The following is an 18,900-nucleotide window of genomic DNA, read 5'->3' as shown; positions in this document are numbered from 1 at the left end:
TGCTCTATCAGTGTAAAATATGCTGTTATTAATAATTCTATTGAAGTGATATAGTACTATTTGTCAAACATTAACTGTAGCTTCTCTTTTTGAACTCTGATCTGTATTATGACACTTCAGAAAGTAAACAGTTGTTTGCTCTCCCTCATTGGCATTGCAACATCTAAATGATCATGAAAACTCTGGCCTGCCCTTTGAAAGCATAGTCACAAGATGCTCTGAGCTTTGGTCATATTTTTTTTAAAAAAAAAAACTTCAGACAAGAGGCTTCTTAGTAAGTTTCGCTGCAAAAGAAACAGGCAGTAAAATAATTTTTAATATTCAAAAGAGTGACAGTGTTATTTTTCTCAATGGAAAGTAGGCTCTTTAAACAATATAATTAGGCAAGGCAAAATCCATTTCTAATTTTGATGACAAATTTGAAGGTACATTGGAAATAAATCTTTCTGATGGCTAATTTGGAAGATAAATTTTCTCAGCCTTTAATGTTTTGAAAATTTGATAGTGGATTAGGTTATATAAATCAAGTGGAGGTTATCTGTAAAATGCTACTTTGTATCATAACTCGTTAATAGCAAAACAATTATGTTTGACTACTCAGAAACAAGTCCTGTTGAGTCCAATGGGACTTACTCCCAGGTAAGTATTGTTACATTGCAGCCTAAAACACCAGTGGATGTTGTAGAGACAGACCTTGAGGTGTGTTCTATGCTGCATTAATTATTCTGCTCATCTTTATATTGCATTGATACCACACCAAATTCATGTGTTAATTGATCCTCATTTAGGCCTTATTCTGTTTTCAGCCTTTATTAGATGCCACCTAAGACAAGTGTGGGGAACCATTGGCCCTCCAGATCAGTAACTACAACTCCTATCAGCCCCAGCAAACATGGCCAACGTCTAGGAATGATGGGAGTGTTCAGCAACATCTGGAGGGTCAATGGTTTCCTATCCCTGCTCAAGTTTTTAGCATAAATGTTTCCCACAAACTGAGTAAGTCAATGCAGGTAGAAATCAGGTGCAGCTCTCACATGGCTGTGCACACCTGAGAATCCTTGATGTAGTGACATCCTGGTAAGAGGAAAGATACTCAGAAGCAGTAGCAGCCCATCCAGAAAGATGGCCCTAACTGCTTCTAATCAGTGCTCATTGCAAGAAGAATCCTTGGGTGTGCTCAGCTCAGTAGGTCACAACTCAACAAGATTACCTTCTCAGAAGGTCATAACCATTCAAGATTGTCATGCCTATACAATATAACAAAATAATGAATTTTGACTGCTAAATATAATTTGTTATTAGGGAGGCTGAACTATAATCCTAAAGAAGTTGACAACAATACTTTACAAGCAACATTTCAGTTCACATTGTAACGAATCCATTTGGTATTTCTTCCAAACTTTGACAGGATTACGCCGTATTTGGATTAGGCACATGCATATACTCTATTAATGACCGATCTAGAACTCTTTCAACGAGAGCTTCTTCCACTATACTTATATCCTGAAATAAGAAGGGAAGATAGTGAGACATGCAAGTAAAGCAAAAACAAAACTAAATCCTGCTTAGCAATAAAAGTAGTCCTATTAGGCTGCAAACATAGTTGAACCATTATTTAGCAGTTATTTAGACCAACACTATAAGCACCAATCTTATCGATATTTAGCATCATCTCCTCTTGAGCCTTCCTTATCTACCACCCAAATTTAGATTTTCCTGCACTAACATTTCCAAGGAAGGGGAAACCATATTTGGATACAATTTCTGATTACCAATAAACATTTGCAAAGAGCTGCAGAATGTCAGTGAGATGTTTACTTCTACTGCCCTTAAGCGCTAGTTTTTCAAGCATCTAAGACAAGAAGTTCTCTACTGAATTACAAGAAAATCAGGGTTGGGCTAAGTGAATTATTATCCCATGCAATTATACTCTATGAATACAACTGTAATATTCTTATTACACAAAATGATTTCCTTTCTTGCAGATATAGGCAAACAAGAAAAAGAGGAGGATTTGCCTAAGTTAGCATGGTTACCTAATTTTTGTACTATGCTCCATTTTGTTTCATTGTATTTAATGCCATTTATTTATATATTGGATTCCTCCTATCATATACTACTTACTGGAGTTTATCTGGAAGTGAGAGACTATAGCTCTAGACCTCTGGCTCTAATGTTTGCCCTAAATTCTTGAGACCAATTCCTCTCACTTGCTTCCCCACACCCAAACTTTGTCCCCTAATTTTCTGGGAAACCTGTTGCAGTTATTTCAAAAGCATACTCAAACTGGGGTGGGTGGGGAAGGATTAGATCAGAAAGAGAGATTGGAACAACTCCTTCACTAATTCTTGGGCTGGTATTCAGGAAGTTAGGCTTCTCTGCATGAGTATAGTACCTTTGAGCTATTTGATTATTTCTCCACTGAAGTCTCTTAAGTCTTTGTAACCTTTCTAATTCCCCAACCATGACATTCTTGCAATCTACATATGTCCTCATATGACTTATCAAGGAGATATGGGGGAGGTGGAAGTTGTAAATAAATGACTCTTAGCAGGGGGTTAGGAAAAACAACCAGGCAAATTACTCACTATATAGTCTTCATAATAGAACGTATGTCTGAGCTGAAGGTGCCTTAAGAAATTCCTGCTGCAATAACTTGAACCACCACCAGGTGATAAGCGACAAATTGGACAGTACTGTAAATAGTTCAAGGGGGGGGGAATCAATGCACTAAAAAAGAAAGTGTTTTCACAGTAGCAAAAGAAATGATTATTGCTAAAGGAAGCAAAATCTCCATATCTGAGTGACTAAAAATATATTAACTGATGTTTGTTACAAGTAATTTCAGATAATTCCTTGTTTTGTTTTGTATACAACTAATAAAATGCCTTGTATACCAGTCTCATGCTTAGATGTTGTTGATTTGCTTTTGGTTTGTGTGTGTGTGTGTGTGTGTGTGTGTGTGTGTGTGTGTGTGTATAAATGAGGTACACATTCCTAGCTATGGAGTGCTTTTTTCTTGTATGCTCTTTTTATGCCATGGAGGAGATCATGGAACTAAGTGATGCTAAAAGGTTGAGTAACAGCAGCAGGGTCACACACTCTCTGTCCCTCTCCCAGTTAATCCATCAGGGCAACTAAGGCTGATTTATTCTTGAAACCAGTCCTGAGGCTGGACTGAAATGGGTCAAGAAAACTGATATCTTCCAATAATGCCTATAGTTGCACTGACACTACTCTCTTGATCACCTTACCCAAGAGAGTATTAGCAACTGGTCAATAATTATCCAAAGTTGTCTTCTTTAGGAGAGATTGTATCAGAGCTTCTTTTAAAGCCAGAGGCACCACTCCTCCTTGTAATGAGACATTCACTACTGTCTGAACCAACAGTCACGTAGTGTCAAACCTCTCTGGCTAGCTTTAATCAATGAAGATGGCGTCAACTGAAACTGATCCCATAAAACTTGGTGACATGGAATACTAGAAACATCATCTGGATGTAACAGCAAAGTCATATATTTTAATTTATCATCATATTTATTTGTCACTTACTACATAGAATGCATTGAAGCAACTATCTATCATCTATATCTATCATCTATCTATCTATCACCTATTAGTTGACCATAAATATGCATATTCTAGTTTATACCGCTACCTAATATTTCAAACAGTCAGTCTACTATTGATTTAAACAGCAATGTTGTTTGAACCTAAAAAAATAAGGTGCTTACCACTGCTCTCCTGTCAGATCTGTGGAAAGTGAGAAAATGGTCCAGAAAATCTTCTTCATCCAATGAATACTGGCAGAAAGGGCACGGATATCTGAAATCACATAAGGTAATATTTATATATTAGCTGCATTTTTACATTTTACAGATGGTATAGTAGTTACATATTAAAATCCAATATATTCTAGAGCTGGCAACTGAACTTGATGGTGAGCCACTTTGCTCCTGCTAAATAGGATTCTGCATCAAGTATCTCTCTACTGAGTTGGGATGGGGACATGATGCGAGTAAAGGATGTAGGCATAAAGATATGGTTAAATATTGTGAACAGAGAACACTATGCTTTGCACGGTGCCTTCCATGTCTAACACATACAACAGAAATGGTTTAATTTTTTCTCCAAAATTTACCCCCCCCCCACACACACACACAGCACAATCAAGGGTGCCAACAGTTTCTTCAAAGGTTGTTGAACATTGGAATTGGTCACCAGAATTACATTACAATAGTAGTCCTGCCCATGCACTGAATCACTTTAAGGATTCGAAGCAGAATTCAAGGTGCTAGTTTGACCTTAAAAGTGTGAATGCATGTATAGCATTACCTATTTTCTGCAGCTGCAGAATTCCCTTGCCTTTGGCTAGAGTTCAAAGTATGAGAATCTTACAGAAGTTCCACAAAGCCCTTTTGTTGACCTGGCATCAGTACAGTGGTACCTCGCTAGACGAATGCCTCGCTAGACGAAAAACTCGCTAGACGAAAGGCATTCGCTAGCGAAAGGCTGTCTCGCAAGACGAATTTTCCTATGGGCTTGCCTCACAAGACGAAAAATTTCTGCGATATTTTTTTCCCCGTCAAACCGCTCTTCCCCCGTTGGTGCTTCGCAAGACGAAATTTTCACTATACGACAGCACTCGCAGAACGAATTAATTTCGTCTTGTGAGGCACCACTGTAGTTAAGAGTTGGATTAGTATCTGCTAAATGATCTATGTTTGGTTTATTTTAAATGGTGAGTTATAATTTGATTTTAAACTGTATCATCATTCACCCTAAGGGAAGGCTAAGATTGTGAATGAATAAATATATAAACCAAGCTGAGAGTAGATTTCTCCCACCATTATTTTATTAAGATACACTTTACCTTGTGTCTGGGTATGCAACTTCCTGTAGGGGCCCATATTTCTCTATATATTGGTCACAAGTTCTCAGATGAGCTCGCATTTCACTGAGGAGAACCTAGATCAATTTTAAGAAACATTGTGTCAGTCTTTTGCTGTACAGAATGCTATTCACTAGCAGACTAGCCCTTAAGCTTATTTAGTATGCAGAAGTAGGTCACATTTAATTCCAACAAAGTATGCTTAGGATTGTAGTTGGGCTGCCCAACCTTTGGAAATGGCAGTGCCTTGTATTTCTTCATTCTAAACTATATGAAGTGATTCAATATGTTAAAATTCAACATTTGCAGGTTAAATTGTTAGAAGGGAAAGTGATGGGCACCATAGTTTCCCTAAAGGTAAAGGATGCAAATGTAAGATCAGGATTTGTTAAACTGGGGATAATGTACATTGAGAATTCTATAGGAGTTGCTCCCAAGTAAATGTGCTTAGGGTTGCTAACTTCAAATCCCCATGCATTTCAGAATGCCTAAATCCATGAAGCAGAAAATTATGGAATGCCAATACTTATTTACCTGTGCTCCACATTCTGTACAATTTTGGTGTCTATTTTTCATCATCTTGGTAATATCAGTTGCGGGAATCCCTTCAGAAGGAAGAAACGCCCGGCAGTAGGGACATGTCCATGTGTTATTCCTTATACTTGCTGCAATACAGGAGTGGCAAAATCTAACGGAAATATAAAAATAAATACTGTTTCCAAACAAAACACCACTTTAAAGAAAGCAATTTGAAAAGTCATACAGTTACGATCACTAGTGAACATGACCTTATAGGAAGATTGGTTTCTACCACAGTTCTTGTGCTAATCATTTTGTTTACTTGAGAATCCCAATCTAAAGGACCACTGATAAAGTGAGGCTACAGAAGATAGTGTGTTCTGTTATGGGGATATTTGTGCATTAGCTAAAGTTACTCATTAACACGCAAGCCCCTACTTACTAGTGCCTGCAAACACTACCAAGTATTAGTAAAGTTCTATGGGAGAGATCAAGCACTTCGAGCAAACAAAACAAAAAAAGAGAGGTATCATCCAGCCAAAGGTTAAGCACTTTCATGTCCTGCTGAATTTAATGGAGAAGAGTAAATAAAAGGCATTTTTACTCATTTACTGAAATCAATGGAACTCACAAGTGCTTAACATTGGCTGAGCTGTGCCTGTAGCTGTTTCACTAAAAATATTTGTGCAAGATTCTGTTGTGCTAACCTGATTCACATATATACAAATAAAAAAGACACAGGAATAAATTGAGCATGTGCAGAGTATCATTATCCTTGGTTTGAAAGATACAGCTTCAGTGATTACTCCCAGCTTCAGTCAGACATAAAGAGTACATGAAAATAAAAGCAGAGGACAGAAAGTTGAAGCCAATTACTTATTCATGAAATTATTGCACTAATGATGGGATGAAATCCAGTCTTGTGGATATAATCACATTGCGATGGCTATAACACCATGCACACAAGAGCTGACATGGATATGTTTGACCAGTGGCAGACTGCCAGAGGAGTGTCCACATGGCTTTGGAGATAATGCTGGGAAAATGACTAAAGCTTTTATTGATGTTGTGTCTAAGCCTACTGTATCAAACCTGAGCCCTTTAAAAAAAAACCCTTTGGGGCTTCCCCCACCCCCACAGCCTTTCCCACCTCTGCCCACGCTTAAAATGCAACAAAGTGTGTGAAAATAGCCTTGAATATTGAGCAGTATGTGACTAAAAAACTACACCAAATCTGTTAGGCTGATCTGGGAAGTGCTGACATCAATGAACTAAGGGGCTCTTATCAGTGCTCAATCAATACATGGTTCTGGGAAATTGTCTTTTTTAAAGAAGTTGGTTGTGTCAGTATCACATAAGCTTCCCTGAAATATACCTAATAAATAAAATCTGCGTGCATATTTAGCAGGTGGAGAGGATAAAAGGTGGGCTACCTGTGGGGCAGCATTAGTTCCCTTACTCCCAGAAGCAATAGCAGCAGATGCTAATTAAATAGGAGAGTGAACAGTGCCTGGTGTGCCTTTTTTTTTTTTTTACTGAAAACTAATCCAGGCTGGTAGCATTGACTATCAGCTTTGTCTTCTGCCTCAGTGCTGCTCTTGTACAATTCAGAAGGAGGATGGGGGCAAAACTAGAATTAGTTCTGGCTATTACAGTGGTACCCTGGGTTGCAAACACCTCGGGTTACAAACACTTCGGGTTACAGACTCTGCTAACCCAGAAGTAGTCCCTCGGGTTAAGAACTTTACCTCAGGATGAGAACAGAAACCGTGTGCCGACGGCGCGGGAAGCCCCATTAGCTAAAGTGGTACCTCAGGTTAAGAATGGTTTCAGGTTAAGAACGAAACCTCCGGAACAAATTAAGTTCATAACCAGAGGTACCACTGTATTGGCTCTGGCTCCACCTGCTGTTGGCCTTCTTTATCTTCCAGGCACATTGGGCACTAGGGCATCACTGCTCTGACCCATCCATCTATTTTTGCACACCACCTGTCCCTTTCTGTGCCCTATCTCTGTCTCTCTCCTGCCACTGTAGCTTTTGCTCCTCCATGACATATATGCCTTGCTTGTGGCAACCCGGTTTCATCAAAATGCAACACAATTATTGCTGCAGCCAGCAAAGCCAGTCTGTGCAAAACTGTTCTTTTGCATTTTCGCTAATATTGGCACCAATGAGACCTATTCTTAACCAGTTGCCTTGAGGGGAAAGGCTGTTCCTCCTAGGAGAGCACATGCTATGCATGCCAAAGACCCCAGGTTCAATCTCTGGTGTCTTCAGGCAAGGTTGGAAAAGATTTCTGCCAGAAACCGAGAGCTGCTGCCACTCTGTATCAGCAACACAGGGATGGAAGTCCTAATGGTCTGACACAGCATAAGGCCACTTTGCTGGTGGCCTCCCCCTTCCCCCCCCGACAGCTGGGGGGGCGCTGAGAGCGCCAGGCTGCTTGGGGGTGGGGAGCCGCACCACTTTGCCGGCAGCGTAAGGTCACAAATTTAAGCCGCACTTTAACTTTTTCGCTGTCAGGATTTTGGGGGGAAGTGTGGCTTATATTTGGGCCAATACTATTTATTTAGAAGAGGGTCCTACAGAGTTCCATGGGGCTAACTCCTTAACTACCAACCATACCGGTATTTGTGCATTTAAATACTAAGCTTTAGTATTCCACCATTCTTTTGCCTATAGGAAATGTTCTTCATTTCTACAAACATGGGATTAAAATTGTTCATGTGAGACTTTAGACAGATAACAGGTTCCTGCTAATGTTTTGTTTTTACCTGCAACATTTCTACATGTACTGTAAAGGAAATGCTGTCATGGGCTTTTTGTTGCACTAAGTAAGGATTACTGGAGCAAACTGAAATCCTTCTCCTCAGCCATAGCTGAAAAGAAGTTTTATCTTAGATTAATCCAAAAGGAAAGTTTCATTGTGGTTTCCAAACATGTGCAAGGTTTTAAACAATGAACCCTAGTTAATAAGTTAAGCAAAGTTAGAGAGAGTTATACAATTTTAAAAACCTACTTCTTGGGTTACATCCATCATTCTGAACTTGCAAATGGTATTTACAAATATCAAGTACAAGTGCCAGCTGTTGATATGTATCTGAATTTGCACGTAACACAGAAGCAACACAGAGGCAGACCATTCAACTGTAGCTGGTAGAGACTATCCACCTTCTTGGCTTAGGGCATCAGACCTTTCAACTTTTTTAGTATACAGCAGGGGTGGCCAACTCCCAAAAAACTGTGATCTACTCACAGAGTTAAAAACTGGCAGTGATCTACCCCCTTTTGGGGGGTTCAGGGAGGAGGTAAAATGTAGGGCTTTTTTTAAGGGAAGCCACAGTTGTTCAGCTTCTTTTGGGGGAGCCAGTGATCTACCGCAAACGTCCAGTGATCTACCAGTAGATGACGATCTACCTGTTGGACATGCCTGGTATACAGGACTAACTCAAGATTTTTGCTGGTTTTAGCAGCATGAAATGAAGTGTCCCTGTAGAAAGTAACAATGTACCACAGAATTCCTTGCAGCATTGCATTGTGAATTAGCATTGTTATTGTAAACTTTGCTGTCTGGTCTTTGACCTCAATAAAGATGGATTGATTGAATTAGCTGTTCCAGAAGAAACACAAAATCAACACATTTGTTCATTGTTTCTGGTATGGCAGCATGTCCCCTTGAATAAATCTGCTCCAAGCAGCTGCCTTGTTTTGCTATGTATTGGTGCCAGGCATGCTACCACATACATTGAAATATGCAGATTTATATATTTTAAACATGTATGTAGGTGAGTGCTACAAAAATGTGCAACAATACAGGTCTTAGTCAAGTTACAAGCTCACTTCTGTAAATGGCTTTGGAGTAAAACCTTTTTACTGGAGTCTGCCAGACACCAAATTCCATAGCCCCATGGGTTGTTCACACTGTCACTTCATGCATTACTCCACCAGGGAAAATAGGCTCCAGAAGGAGAAATGGTGGCATGCAAGAACAGTAAATAAATAAGTACAAGTGTGCCTAGTTTGTATGACTCATACCAGGCAGGTTGAGACAAGATGGCCTGAACAATTTGGCTGGCAAAGAATCTGTACTTGATTGAATCAATCTGTACTTGATTGAATCAATCTGTATTTGACTGAATCAGTGAGAGGGGGAGGAATTGTAGCTTGTGAGCATATAAGGCATTCACAACAGTCAAACCATGGGATGGCTGAACCAGGCCCCCAGGTGGAATGTAAAGAAGACACAAGCCAAGTGCTAGCTTTTCCTTACAAATTTGTTCTTTTCGATATCCAGTCTTCACTAGGGAGTAAAAATGGTGGTTTTGACATATAAAAAAGCTATTCTGAACATGTTTTGTTTCTTGCCTGAATATCTCCCACTGAATGCTTAACAGCATGTGCACAATTCAAACATTTTAGTAGTTAAAAAAGTTACAACAATGTAACTGTGGGTGCTAATTTATTCAATGGTTAGGCCTTTCCTTTAATATGGAAAGGGGCATCTATACATTAATAACTATGTCACCCTTGTATGTGCTTGACCTAAATTTGTTAAGGAAAATAAATCTTAGTCCATCAAACATACCCACATGCATATTAATTTATATTTAAGACATATCAGCACACTGAGGACAATGCAATTAAATGGATCCTTTGTTCCTTGATAAAATAGAATGCAAGCAATTCCATTTGGGGAAAGTTAAAACAGGCTCAGAAACTCAAAAGAAATCTCTAAAAAGTATGTGGCACTTTTATAGTGCTTTCAAGTGTCCAAGCAAACCACATCCATTCTCTTGTAATTTTTTTCAACAACTAAGGTATTCACATCTTGATAGCAGTGTAGTGTTGATCAATGTAGTGTAGATCTGAAATGTTTGTACTGGTTCAACCACTACACTACACCAACTCACAAATCTAAATAAATTCGGATCACACATCCCTTCTTCCCCGACCCAAATATCTTACTTAAAGCTTGTTTTAAGGGAATGCAGAGAAAAATCTTAACGAAGGTACATCTTTTAATGCAAATCGCCTAGATCTCGGATTCTGTTTCTGAACTGAATCGGCCGCATATAAATGTAAAGTTAAATTACTTGTTCTTGTGTGCTAACTTGGATCAAAGCGCACACACTCTTTCTGTACTTGCATATTTAGCATTACCACCAAAAAGGGTCGTTTTATTATCGCATCCCAAACGAAGGCCAAATACCCTTTCTTAAAAAAAGAAAGAAAAAGAATTAAACGGAAGTTGGTTAGTCCCAGCATAAGTATGGAAAGAACTGCAACTAACCAAGCCGCAGCATAATTTCAGACTTCTCGCATTGCAAAGAATGGGGATTCACTCCCCCACTCCGCCTGAGCCAATTCCGGGAGGGGAGTTTCACTTACACGTGGCCGCACTGCGTCCTTACGGGCTGGTGGAGCACCTCCAAACAGATGGAGCAGTCAAAAGATGGGACTTGCGGGTGCTTCTCCTCTTCTGCTACCTGGAGAGGGTTCGCCACCTCCCTAGTGTCGCTGCTTAACGCGGATCCCATCGCCTAAACTTTGGCACTCCTGGCAGATCAAGCCTCTTGGCGCCGGCTGCTCCTGCCGTGGCCGAGCGCGCAACGCGCTATGAAGCTTTGCAGCTGGAATTATTGTATTGTATTGTATTGCGACTGCAGGATTTCTCCTTGCAGCAAAAGGAAAGCCGCGCGAGCTGCAGATCTCCCGTTCCGTGCAACGAACTCTCCGAGACCACGTTGGGGGCCGTTTGTGGCGGTTACACTGGCGACACCCTGCAAAAGCATTATTGGCGGATGCAGGACCAGTCCAAGCCGGCGCAAGGAAACCTGACACCCTGAGCCGGACAAAGGGGGCCAGCTAGCCAATCGGTGGCCTCGATCGCTGGCTGGTGCGCTGTTTTCTTTCTTTGACCCTGATCCACAGGGCAAGTCCCATGCATGTTTACTCTGAAGTAATCCCCACGGTGGACGGCAGAACTTAACTCCTGCGTAGGATGCACTTTGCAAGAATACACATCTGTATCATTATTCTGTATTACTACTACTACGGTAAAATGAAAACACATTGCATCTGGATGCTTTCCATTGAAATCTTTTTTATAATTTTTAAAATTAATTTTCAATATAACAAATATCACATCAAATAAAGTAAACATTTAAAAAGAAATTAAAAACCTTACAATACTGTTTACACATTCAGCAAAACATTCAAATGTGGGATTTCTCAAATCCCTTTACTTCCCTCTGCCCCTTCTCGTTGTTTCATTGTTTCATCATTATTAATTCATGCATGTCTGTGTAATATTATTCATCTTATTGTATCCAATTCTATCTTTTATCATCATATTGCAAATGTTTCTTAAAATCCTGCCAGTGTGTTAACTTGCATACATTGCTTTGATATATATGCAATAAAAACTTACCATTCATTTTTAAATTTGTTGTCTTGATTTTGAAGTTTCTCCGTTAATTTAGCAATTTCTGCATACTGTATTCCATTAATTTGTTTTGCCAATCTTTGTTTTGCACATTTATTGAGATTTAGGGAGCAACCAAGGAGACTGCAACAAAATTTAGAGTACTCATGTCCAGGTTTTAGCTAGCCATGTCCTTTCCATAATACTCCATTCTATTTTCCTCCTCCCACACAGATGCTGGTCAGTCTGTGGCTTCTGAGCATCTGTTGCAGGGGTGCCCAAACTTTTTTTCAAAGAGGGCCAGATTTGATGAAGTGAACATGTGTGAGAGCCGACCAGAGTTGTTTAGCTTTTTGGGGAGATTTTCCACCAAGCTTTTTTTTTTTAGGATTGAAGTTGTTGAGTAGGATTTGACCCCAAGAAATTGACTGCTACAGGGGCCGGATTACACCAGCCAGGAGTCCAGATTAGGCCCCCAAAACGGACTTTGGACATGCCTGATCTGTTGCATCTTCATTGGATTGTTTCAGGGTACTTTGTCCATATACCCCCCCTCCAGTGGACACTGAGCATGCTCAGTTAACACTGGACTGTTATGGACTATATCCCCCCATACCTGCTTAATGATTGTTTCTACTTCTGCTAGCTTTGGGGTTCCCTCTAGCATGCTGATACTTCCCTCTTGTCTTATTGCCATCGTCTTACTGCCATCACAACCCACCATTTGAGTTCGTTATTAGTATATACCTGTGGGACCTACAACAAAATGTTGCAGTCAGGAGTACTTCTGTTCAGGATTTGTTACAACCAACCACGCCATTTCCAGGATATTCCATTCTATTTTACCTCTCCCTCTTCAATGGTCCATGACCACTGAACAGTACTCATTCAGCTGTTTTCAGAGTTCCTTCTCATTAATATTCTTTTTCTAAAGATTTTTTGTAGTTCTGGGAACCTTGGCTTTCCAAACCATACTACCATCTTGTGTGTGGATAAAGCTGTTTTGGCTTCTTCTTCTTATTATTAATGTATTAATCGCTGCCTAAACCACAGTCTCAAGGTAAATAAGAATAATTAGACTACTATATAGGATGATGACAGCACCACTTTCAGCAGTAATAACAGTGACCACCAGTAAAGTACTAATCAGAATACAGATTCTTACAGAGTATATATGATCACTTTGTGGATTAGTACATTCATTCTTCTAAAAACTGAGTAGGAAATCTTAGGAGGAATCTTGTGAGAGACGTGTGCATGCACACAAAAGCTCATACCAAGAACAAGCTTAGTTGGTCTGTAAGGTGCTACTGGAAGGGATTTTTTTTATTTTGTATTTTGTCTTGTGAGAGAGTAAGAGGGACTAATGGTTCTACTCAGCAGTATAAGGCAACTTCCTATGTGTGTATGTTCTCTGTTTCATTCATTAGCTAGTAATTCTGAGTATTTTAACATTTCCAAACTGTGTTCAGTATCGCTTGGAGCCTAACAAATATGGATACTGTTATAGGATTGGCAGGGGTTGTTTTGGTTGCCATCTTTCGACCCTCTACAAGCCTATGGTTTTATATCATGGGATTCTGTAATGGAAGGAACCACTGAACTGGACAAACCAGTCTCTTTGTTATGTTAATGGGCCTAGATAAGTCTTTTATATCTTTTTACATGACTAAAGAGTTGGCCCTCCCTGTGTGTGTTCATGTTTTGGGAAGGCCTTCCTTGCTTACCTAGCTGGAGGCTACATCATTGTAGCATTAGAAGAACAATAGGCCTGGGGCTAGTTTGGGCTAGTCTTGTCTGGAGCTGGGTAGACACAGAGGCTTGACTTGCTCTCTGTGCATAAGCCCAAGCTATGACATTAAGAAGCCCCCTGGAAGCCTAAGGGAACAGCAGCCTCTGTTGGGAGTGTTACTGCTTTAAGTCAGTGGTTCTCAAAGGTGCGCCACACTTGGTGTGGTAGGAGAGGGTGGCAAGTGTGGCGGGAAGATTCAAGGGCATTAAAATAAACATTTAAACATTTCAGCATGGTATAGTATAATATAGTATAGTATAGTATAGTTACAGGTAGGTAGCCGTGTTGGTCTGCCATAGTCAAATCAAAATAAAAAAATAAAAAAAATCCCTTCCAGTAGCACCTTAGAGACCAACTAAGTTTGTTCTTGGTATGAGCTTTCATGTGCCTGCACACTTCTTTAGATAGTATAGTATCACAAAATAAATAAATTGTAGAATATGGATATATTTTCAAAATGAGAACAAGAGCGTCAAGTGATCCTGAGAACATCCTAGTTGTGTTTTCTGCCGTATTTCTTATCAATAAAATTTTTGGTGTGGTGTGAGCAAATTTTTATTCTGAAAGTGTGGCCCAGAGAAAAAGAGTTTGAGAACCACTGCTTCAAGCCCTTCAACCTTATGCTCAGCCTGTATATTTGTGTAACTAAAACCATATTACAAAGACACCAGTGTCTCCAGTGACCTTCCTTCGAAGGAAACCAAACCCAATTTATGTGCTACCACTGCTGAAGTTTCTTACTACTTCAAGGTTGGCTTGCTCATAGCAATAGATTTCAAGATGTTCAATTAATATTTTGCAAATATAAATGTACTTTAGAAATAAAATATTTGTGTGGTTTTTTTTTTTTTTAATCACTCTTATAGTCCAAACTTACGCAGGTTTACTCAGAAGTCCTACTAGCCTACAGAGCAATCCTAAGCATATCTACTCAAAAGTAAGTCTTAATAAGTTCAGCTGGACTTAGTTCTGGGTGAGTCTGCATGGGACTGCAGCTTTGCCTTTGGTTGTTTGACATATTATGGCAGGGATGGGTAACCTGCAGCCTATCAGATGTTGCTTAACTACAACTCCCACCATCCCTAGCCATTGACCATGCTAGTTGGGGCTGCTGGGAGTTGTAGTCCAGCAAATATCTGGAGAGCCACAGGTTCCCTGCACCTAGATTATATGGGATGATCACACTGCAATCTATCAATTCTATATCTTTATATTGACCTCTGTAGCATATAAAAGAGTATTACAATATATTTCCCCCCTCCACACCCAACATTTATACACATAAATATGAAGACTATTAAAACCAATGTGAATTCTGAAATTGTATTTAAAAAGCGAAAGTCATAAATATCATTTGATTCTTGCTCCATGACTCAAACCTTTTCCTGTTGCCCCAAAGCATCCAACTGTGAGAACAAAGGCTTGCAAGGCCATCAGTTGTGCAAGTGCAGTTGAGCAAATGGCATCCAGGGCCTGCGTAAAGACTTCTGATGTCACAGGGATACACAGTTGACTCATTTACAAAGGCAGAATTCACTTAAAGTGTTTTAGAACCTCTCTCTCCTGCTGTTTATCATCTGATAGCCATGCAGAAATATGGGTCGCAACTGCATTTCAGCCATCCTGCTTTTGGTGTTGCAGCGAACAAATACTGTATGTCCCATCCGAAACGCATTTAGTCCTCCACCCACAATTCCTCCCCCTGACAGAGTTGTGCAAATTTGGAAATTACTCCTTCCGCCTAATTTTTCACCTTTCCTCCCTTTGCACATCATTATTTAGTGCCTAACATGTAGTAGTACCGGTAGATGCAGTGCAAAAATTGTGAGGAAAAAGTCAGAGCACCCAAGATGCTGGGCATGTAGATGGGAGTGCAGGAGTTTCTGAAGAGAGGTTTGGTAAATATTCATGGCCTGCCATACAGATTGGCTTTATATTGTGACTAATATGCAAATAAATAAAAAATAAAAAGATGACAGCAAAATGAACGACATAGCAGAATCTAAAGTCAGAATTTATTTTACTGAATCTTTTGTGGGATTTTATTGAAATCAAACAATGCAGTGCTGGTGAATCTGTGGACTCCAACTCTCAGCCTCAGACAAGGATTGTGGAAATTCTAAGCCAGTGGCACCTGGAAGCCCACAGGTTCCCACCCCTGAAATAATGAGTATGTGGAAATTCAGATCTATAAACCACTGTGATACAATGACTGGACCTTATAGAATGACTTTTTGAAGTGATCCTGTAAGTGGGTTGCTGTAAATAAACTACAAAAATAAATTGACTTATGGTGGCTTTTCCACACCATTATTCTTATTCCAAACAGAACTTCAAAAACTTCCCATTTCTTCTCCCATGTCTACTAAAACTTCCAACTAGCATTTTCAGTCAGATAATTTTTAGGAGTAACATGGTAATCTGTGTATCAACAAAGATTCAAATAACAATTGGTGACAAGACTGACACAGGACATTCTGAGGTGCCACTCTGTCTTGTTCCCAGCTCCCCATGACAACACAAAAGGCTAATAATACACCAGGGGATTTCCTAGGATCATTTTCTTGCAGTTGCAAAACAAACATGCAAATTCTCCCACCCTCAAATAAAAACAAGGTGCTGGTGTTTCCGCAATTAGTTTTGTTTTTAATTTGAAACTCAGTTTTAGTAAGTTTCCTTACCTGATTCTTTGCCTCCTTAAAAACAAATATATAATCCTGCAGAAAAATATAGGACAAGGTTCTACTCAGGAATTAAAGTGTACAAAGGATGTTGTAGCAATTTGCTTCTAAAAGCCTTTAGAACCTGAAATAAACATATGTTGCCACAGAGCAAGTTCCTGCCAAATTTCCTGGAATGCAGGTGTAATCTTTAACTTTTACCTTGTTGACTATAAAGAAACAGTGTCCTGTGACTTCAGTCCTTTTGGTATCTATTTCAATGGACAGGGTAGGTAGCTAAAGTAACATTACTTTGGGAAAACGTGTGACAAAAATACTATTTGCAAAGGAAGGAAACCCAGACCATACTAATCTTTATAAACCAGGATTATAAAATTGCATCCTAAGAGTCACATCTGATTGTTTAAAGCCCCAGTCACTAGGAATTTGCATTGCTTCAAGGCTTTGTCCCCATCCTTAATTCAATTCACTTTAAAAGAGAATATATTTGAAAAGTGTCAAATCTAAATGAACTAAGATATGCAAATAAACTGTGTGCATAGCTTCATCACATCCCATTTGCATTTCAGAATAACAGACCAAGATTACCTCTAGCATCTATTCTTTTAATGTTATGAACACTATGCATACAATATTTTGAAGCAAGAGCTTACATTTTTGTGGACTTGAAACACCCTTCCCTAGGCCCCAGCTAAAGAACTATGAGGTTTCACATGTGGAATATACATCAATATAACAGGTATCCTGGAGGAGCTATGGGGTGTGTCTTTTTATATTACCCCTTTCCTGATTCTACACCTGGGACGGATAATTCCTTTTCAGCATTAAAACTGCATTCCCTGCTGCAGGACCTGCATGCCAGTTGCGGGTGGGGCGGGAAGCAAAGGTAGATGGATTAATGGACATGATTGTACTTTTGTATAGTAGGCTACATTCCAGCCATGCAAAATTCAAGATCTGTTATCAGAATTCAATGATGCATTCCAGCCAGCCAAAAGTATTCAAGGGGTGTATGGAGCAGGCAGGTGAGCGGGGACGTTTGGGAGCTCCTGGTCCTCCACACTGGTCAGCAGGCCCTTTCAAGGTTGCACATGGGTTACCAATTACCATTGAGGAGCAGAACACACACATCCTTTCTGAAACTGTCCACCCCTCTGCTGAATGCGAGGAAACATTGGCAAGGGCAGGTTGGTCCTCCATTATTCTCTTCCTCCATTTCCCTGCTTCACAAAAAAAAAAAAAACAAACAGATTAACCGGTAGTTAGTAAATAAGGCAGACTCACATAGTGCACCAAGGTGCCTCTCCTGGTGTCCCCCCCCCCTCACACATAAGTACGTCAATCCAACAGTAGAGCAAAGGCTGCTCAGGACATGCTGGCCTGGCTGAGTTTCAGAACTTGCTGTTGATAAACTCAGAGAGAGGACAACACTGCACAGGCTCAGAACCGGAGCAGAACAGAACACGTGATTCTGACTTGCTGATAGGATGGCCATAAAAAGGTAAAGGTACCCCTGACCATTAGGTCCAGTCACGGACGACACGGGGGTTGCGGCGCTCATCTCACTCTATAGGCCGATGGAGCCGGTGTTTGTCCGCAGACAGCTTCCGGGTCATATGGCCAGCATGACTAAGCTGCTCCTGGTGAACCAGAGCAGCGCACAAAAACGCCGTTTACCTTCCCGCCAGAGCAGTACCTATTTATCTACTTGCACTTTGACGTGCTTTCAAACTGCCAGGTGGGCAGGACCTGGGACCGATCAACAGGAGATCACCCAGTTGTGGGGATTCGGACTGCCGACCTTCCAATCGGCAAGCCCTAGGCTCTGTGGTTTAGACCACAGCGCCACCTGCGTCCCTTTTAGGATGGCCATAGCTCAGCTCTATTACCTTTGTTCAGGGTGGATGATCTAATATGCTAATTCCCTTGTCCTGAATGGTGAGTACTACCAACCATAGGAGTCAACTCCTTGGGCCTGAGATCCCTCCCCCCCCAAAAAAAAATATTTGAGGGGGCTGGACACCCCCTCCCCCAGTTGATGGGCATTGCCACTCAAATGTTGTGCATGTACCAACTCTTGTGATTGATTATGCAGGGCAGGGCTTACCTGCCCCCCTCAATATTGTATTCAAGTTGGCATCCCTGCTGCCAATCAAGAGAGCTAGGTTAAGATCATAAGAGCCTGATGGACTTGGCGAGTGGCCCATCTAGTCCAGCATCCTGGCCAACCAGTTGCCTATGGGAAATCCAGAAGCAGGACCTGAACACAACAGTAGGCTACTCCCCCCCCCTTGTGATTCCCAATGACTGTCATTCAGGGAATTGCATGGGTCTGGTGCCAGGCAAAATGCAAGTTTTTAAAAACGGGCTCAGGTTCCCTTCCTGGAGACATGGCTGGGAGGGACCTGCTCAGAGTAATGTTTTATGATTTGTTACACTCGCTTCCTGGCAAATAGAAGGGGAAGAAATGGAGGCAGTGAGAGATTTTACTTTCTTGGGTTCCATGATCACTGCAGATGGTGACAGCAGTCACGAAATTAAAAGACGCCTGCTTCTTGGGAGAAAAGCAATGACAAACCTAGACAGCATCTT

At 40.5% G+C, this 18,900-nt stretch overlaps 1 protein-coding gene across 1 annotated transcript; it reads right to left on the bottom strand.

Annotated features, from left to right (window-relative positions):
* Nucleotides 1-869: 869 nt before the first annotated feature.
* Nucleotides 870-11,238, bottom strand: RNF125 (ring finger protein 125). Its single transcript, XM_033155104.1, has 6 exons — nt 10,800-11,238; nt 5,426-5,579; nt 4,874-4,968; nt 3,735-3,825; nt 2,589-2,696; nt 870-1,503 (listed from the first exon to the last, which is right to left on the bottom strand). The coding sequence occupies exons 1-6, from the start codon at nt 10,946-10,948 to the stop codon at nt 1,411-1,413; spliced, it is 690 nt and encodes a 229-aa protein (XP_033010995.1). The 5' UTR covers nt 10,949-11,238; the 3' UTR covers nt 870-1,410.
* Nucleotides 11,239-18,900: the final 7,662 nt, after the last annotated feature.

This window comes from Lacerta agilis, chromosome 7 (genome assembly GCF_009819535.1).
Source record: "Lacerta agilis isolate rLacAgi1 chromosome 7, rLacAgi1.pri, whole genome shotgun sequence".
Classification (NCBI taxonomy): domain Eukaryota; kingdom Metazoa; phylum Chordata; class Lepidosauria; order Squamata; family Lacertidae; genus Lacerta; species Lacerta agilis.
The sequence above is the reverse complement of the archived record's forward strand: the minus strand, read 5'-3'. Positions and strand labels throughout refer to the sequence as shown.

Coding starts and splice junctions, on each gene's coding strand:
- RNF125 (XM_033155104.1), bottom strand. CDS start 10,948: ATGGGATCCGCGTTAAGCAGCGACACTAGGGAGGTGGCGAACCCTCTC. Junction 5,580..10,799: donor AGGACGCAGTGCGGCCACGT/GTAAGTGAAACT, acceptor TATTTCCGTTAG/ATTTTGCCACTCCTGTATTG. Junction 4,969..5,425: donor GTACAGAATGTGGAGCACAG/GTAAATAAGTAT, acceptor AAATTGATCTAG/GTTCTCCTCAGTGAAATGCG.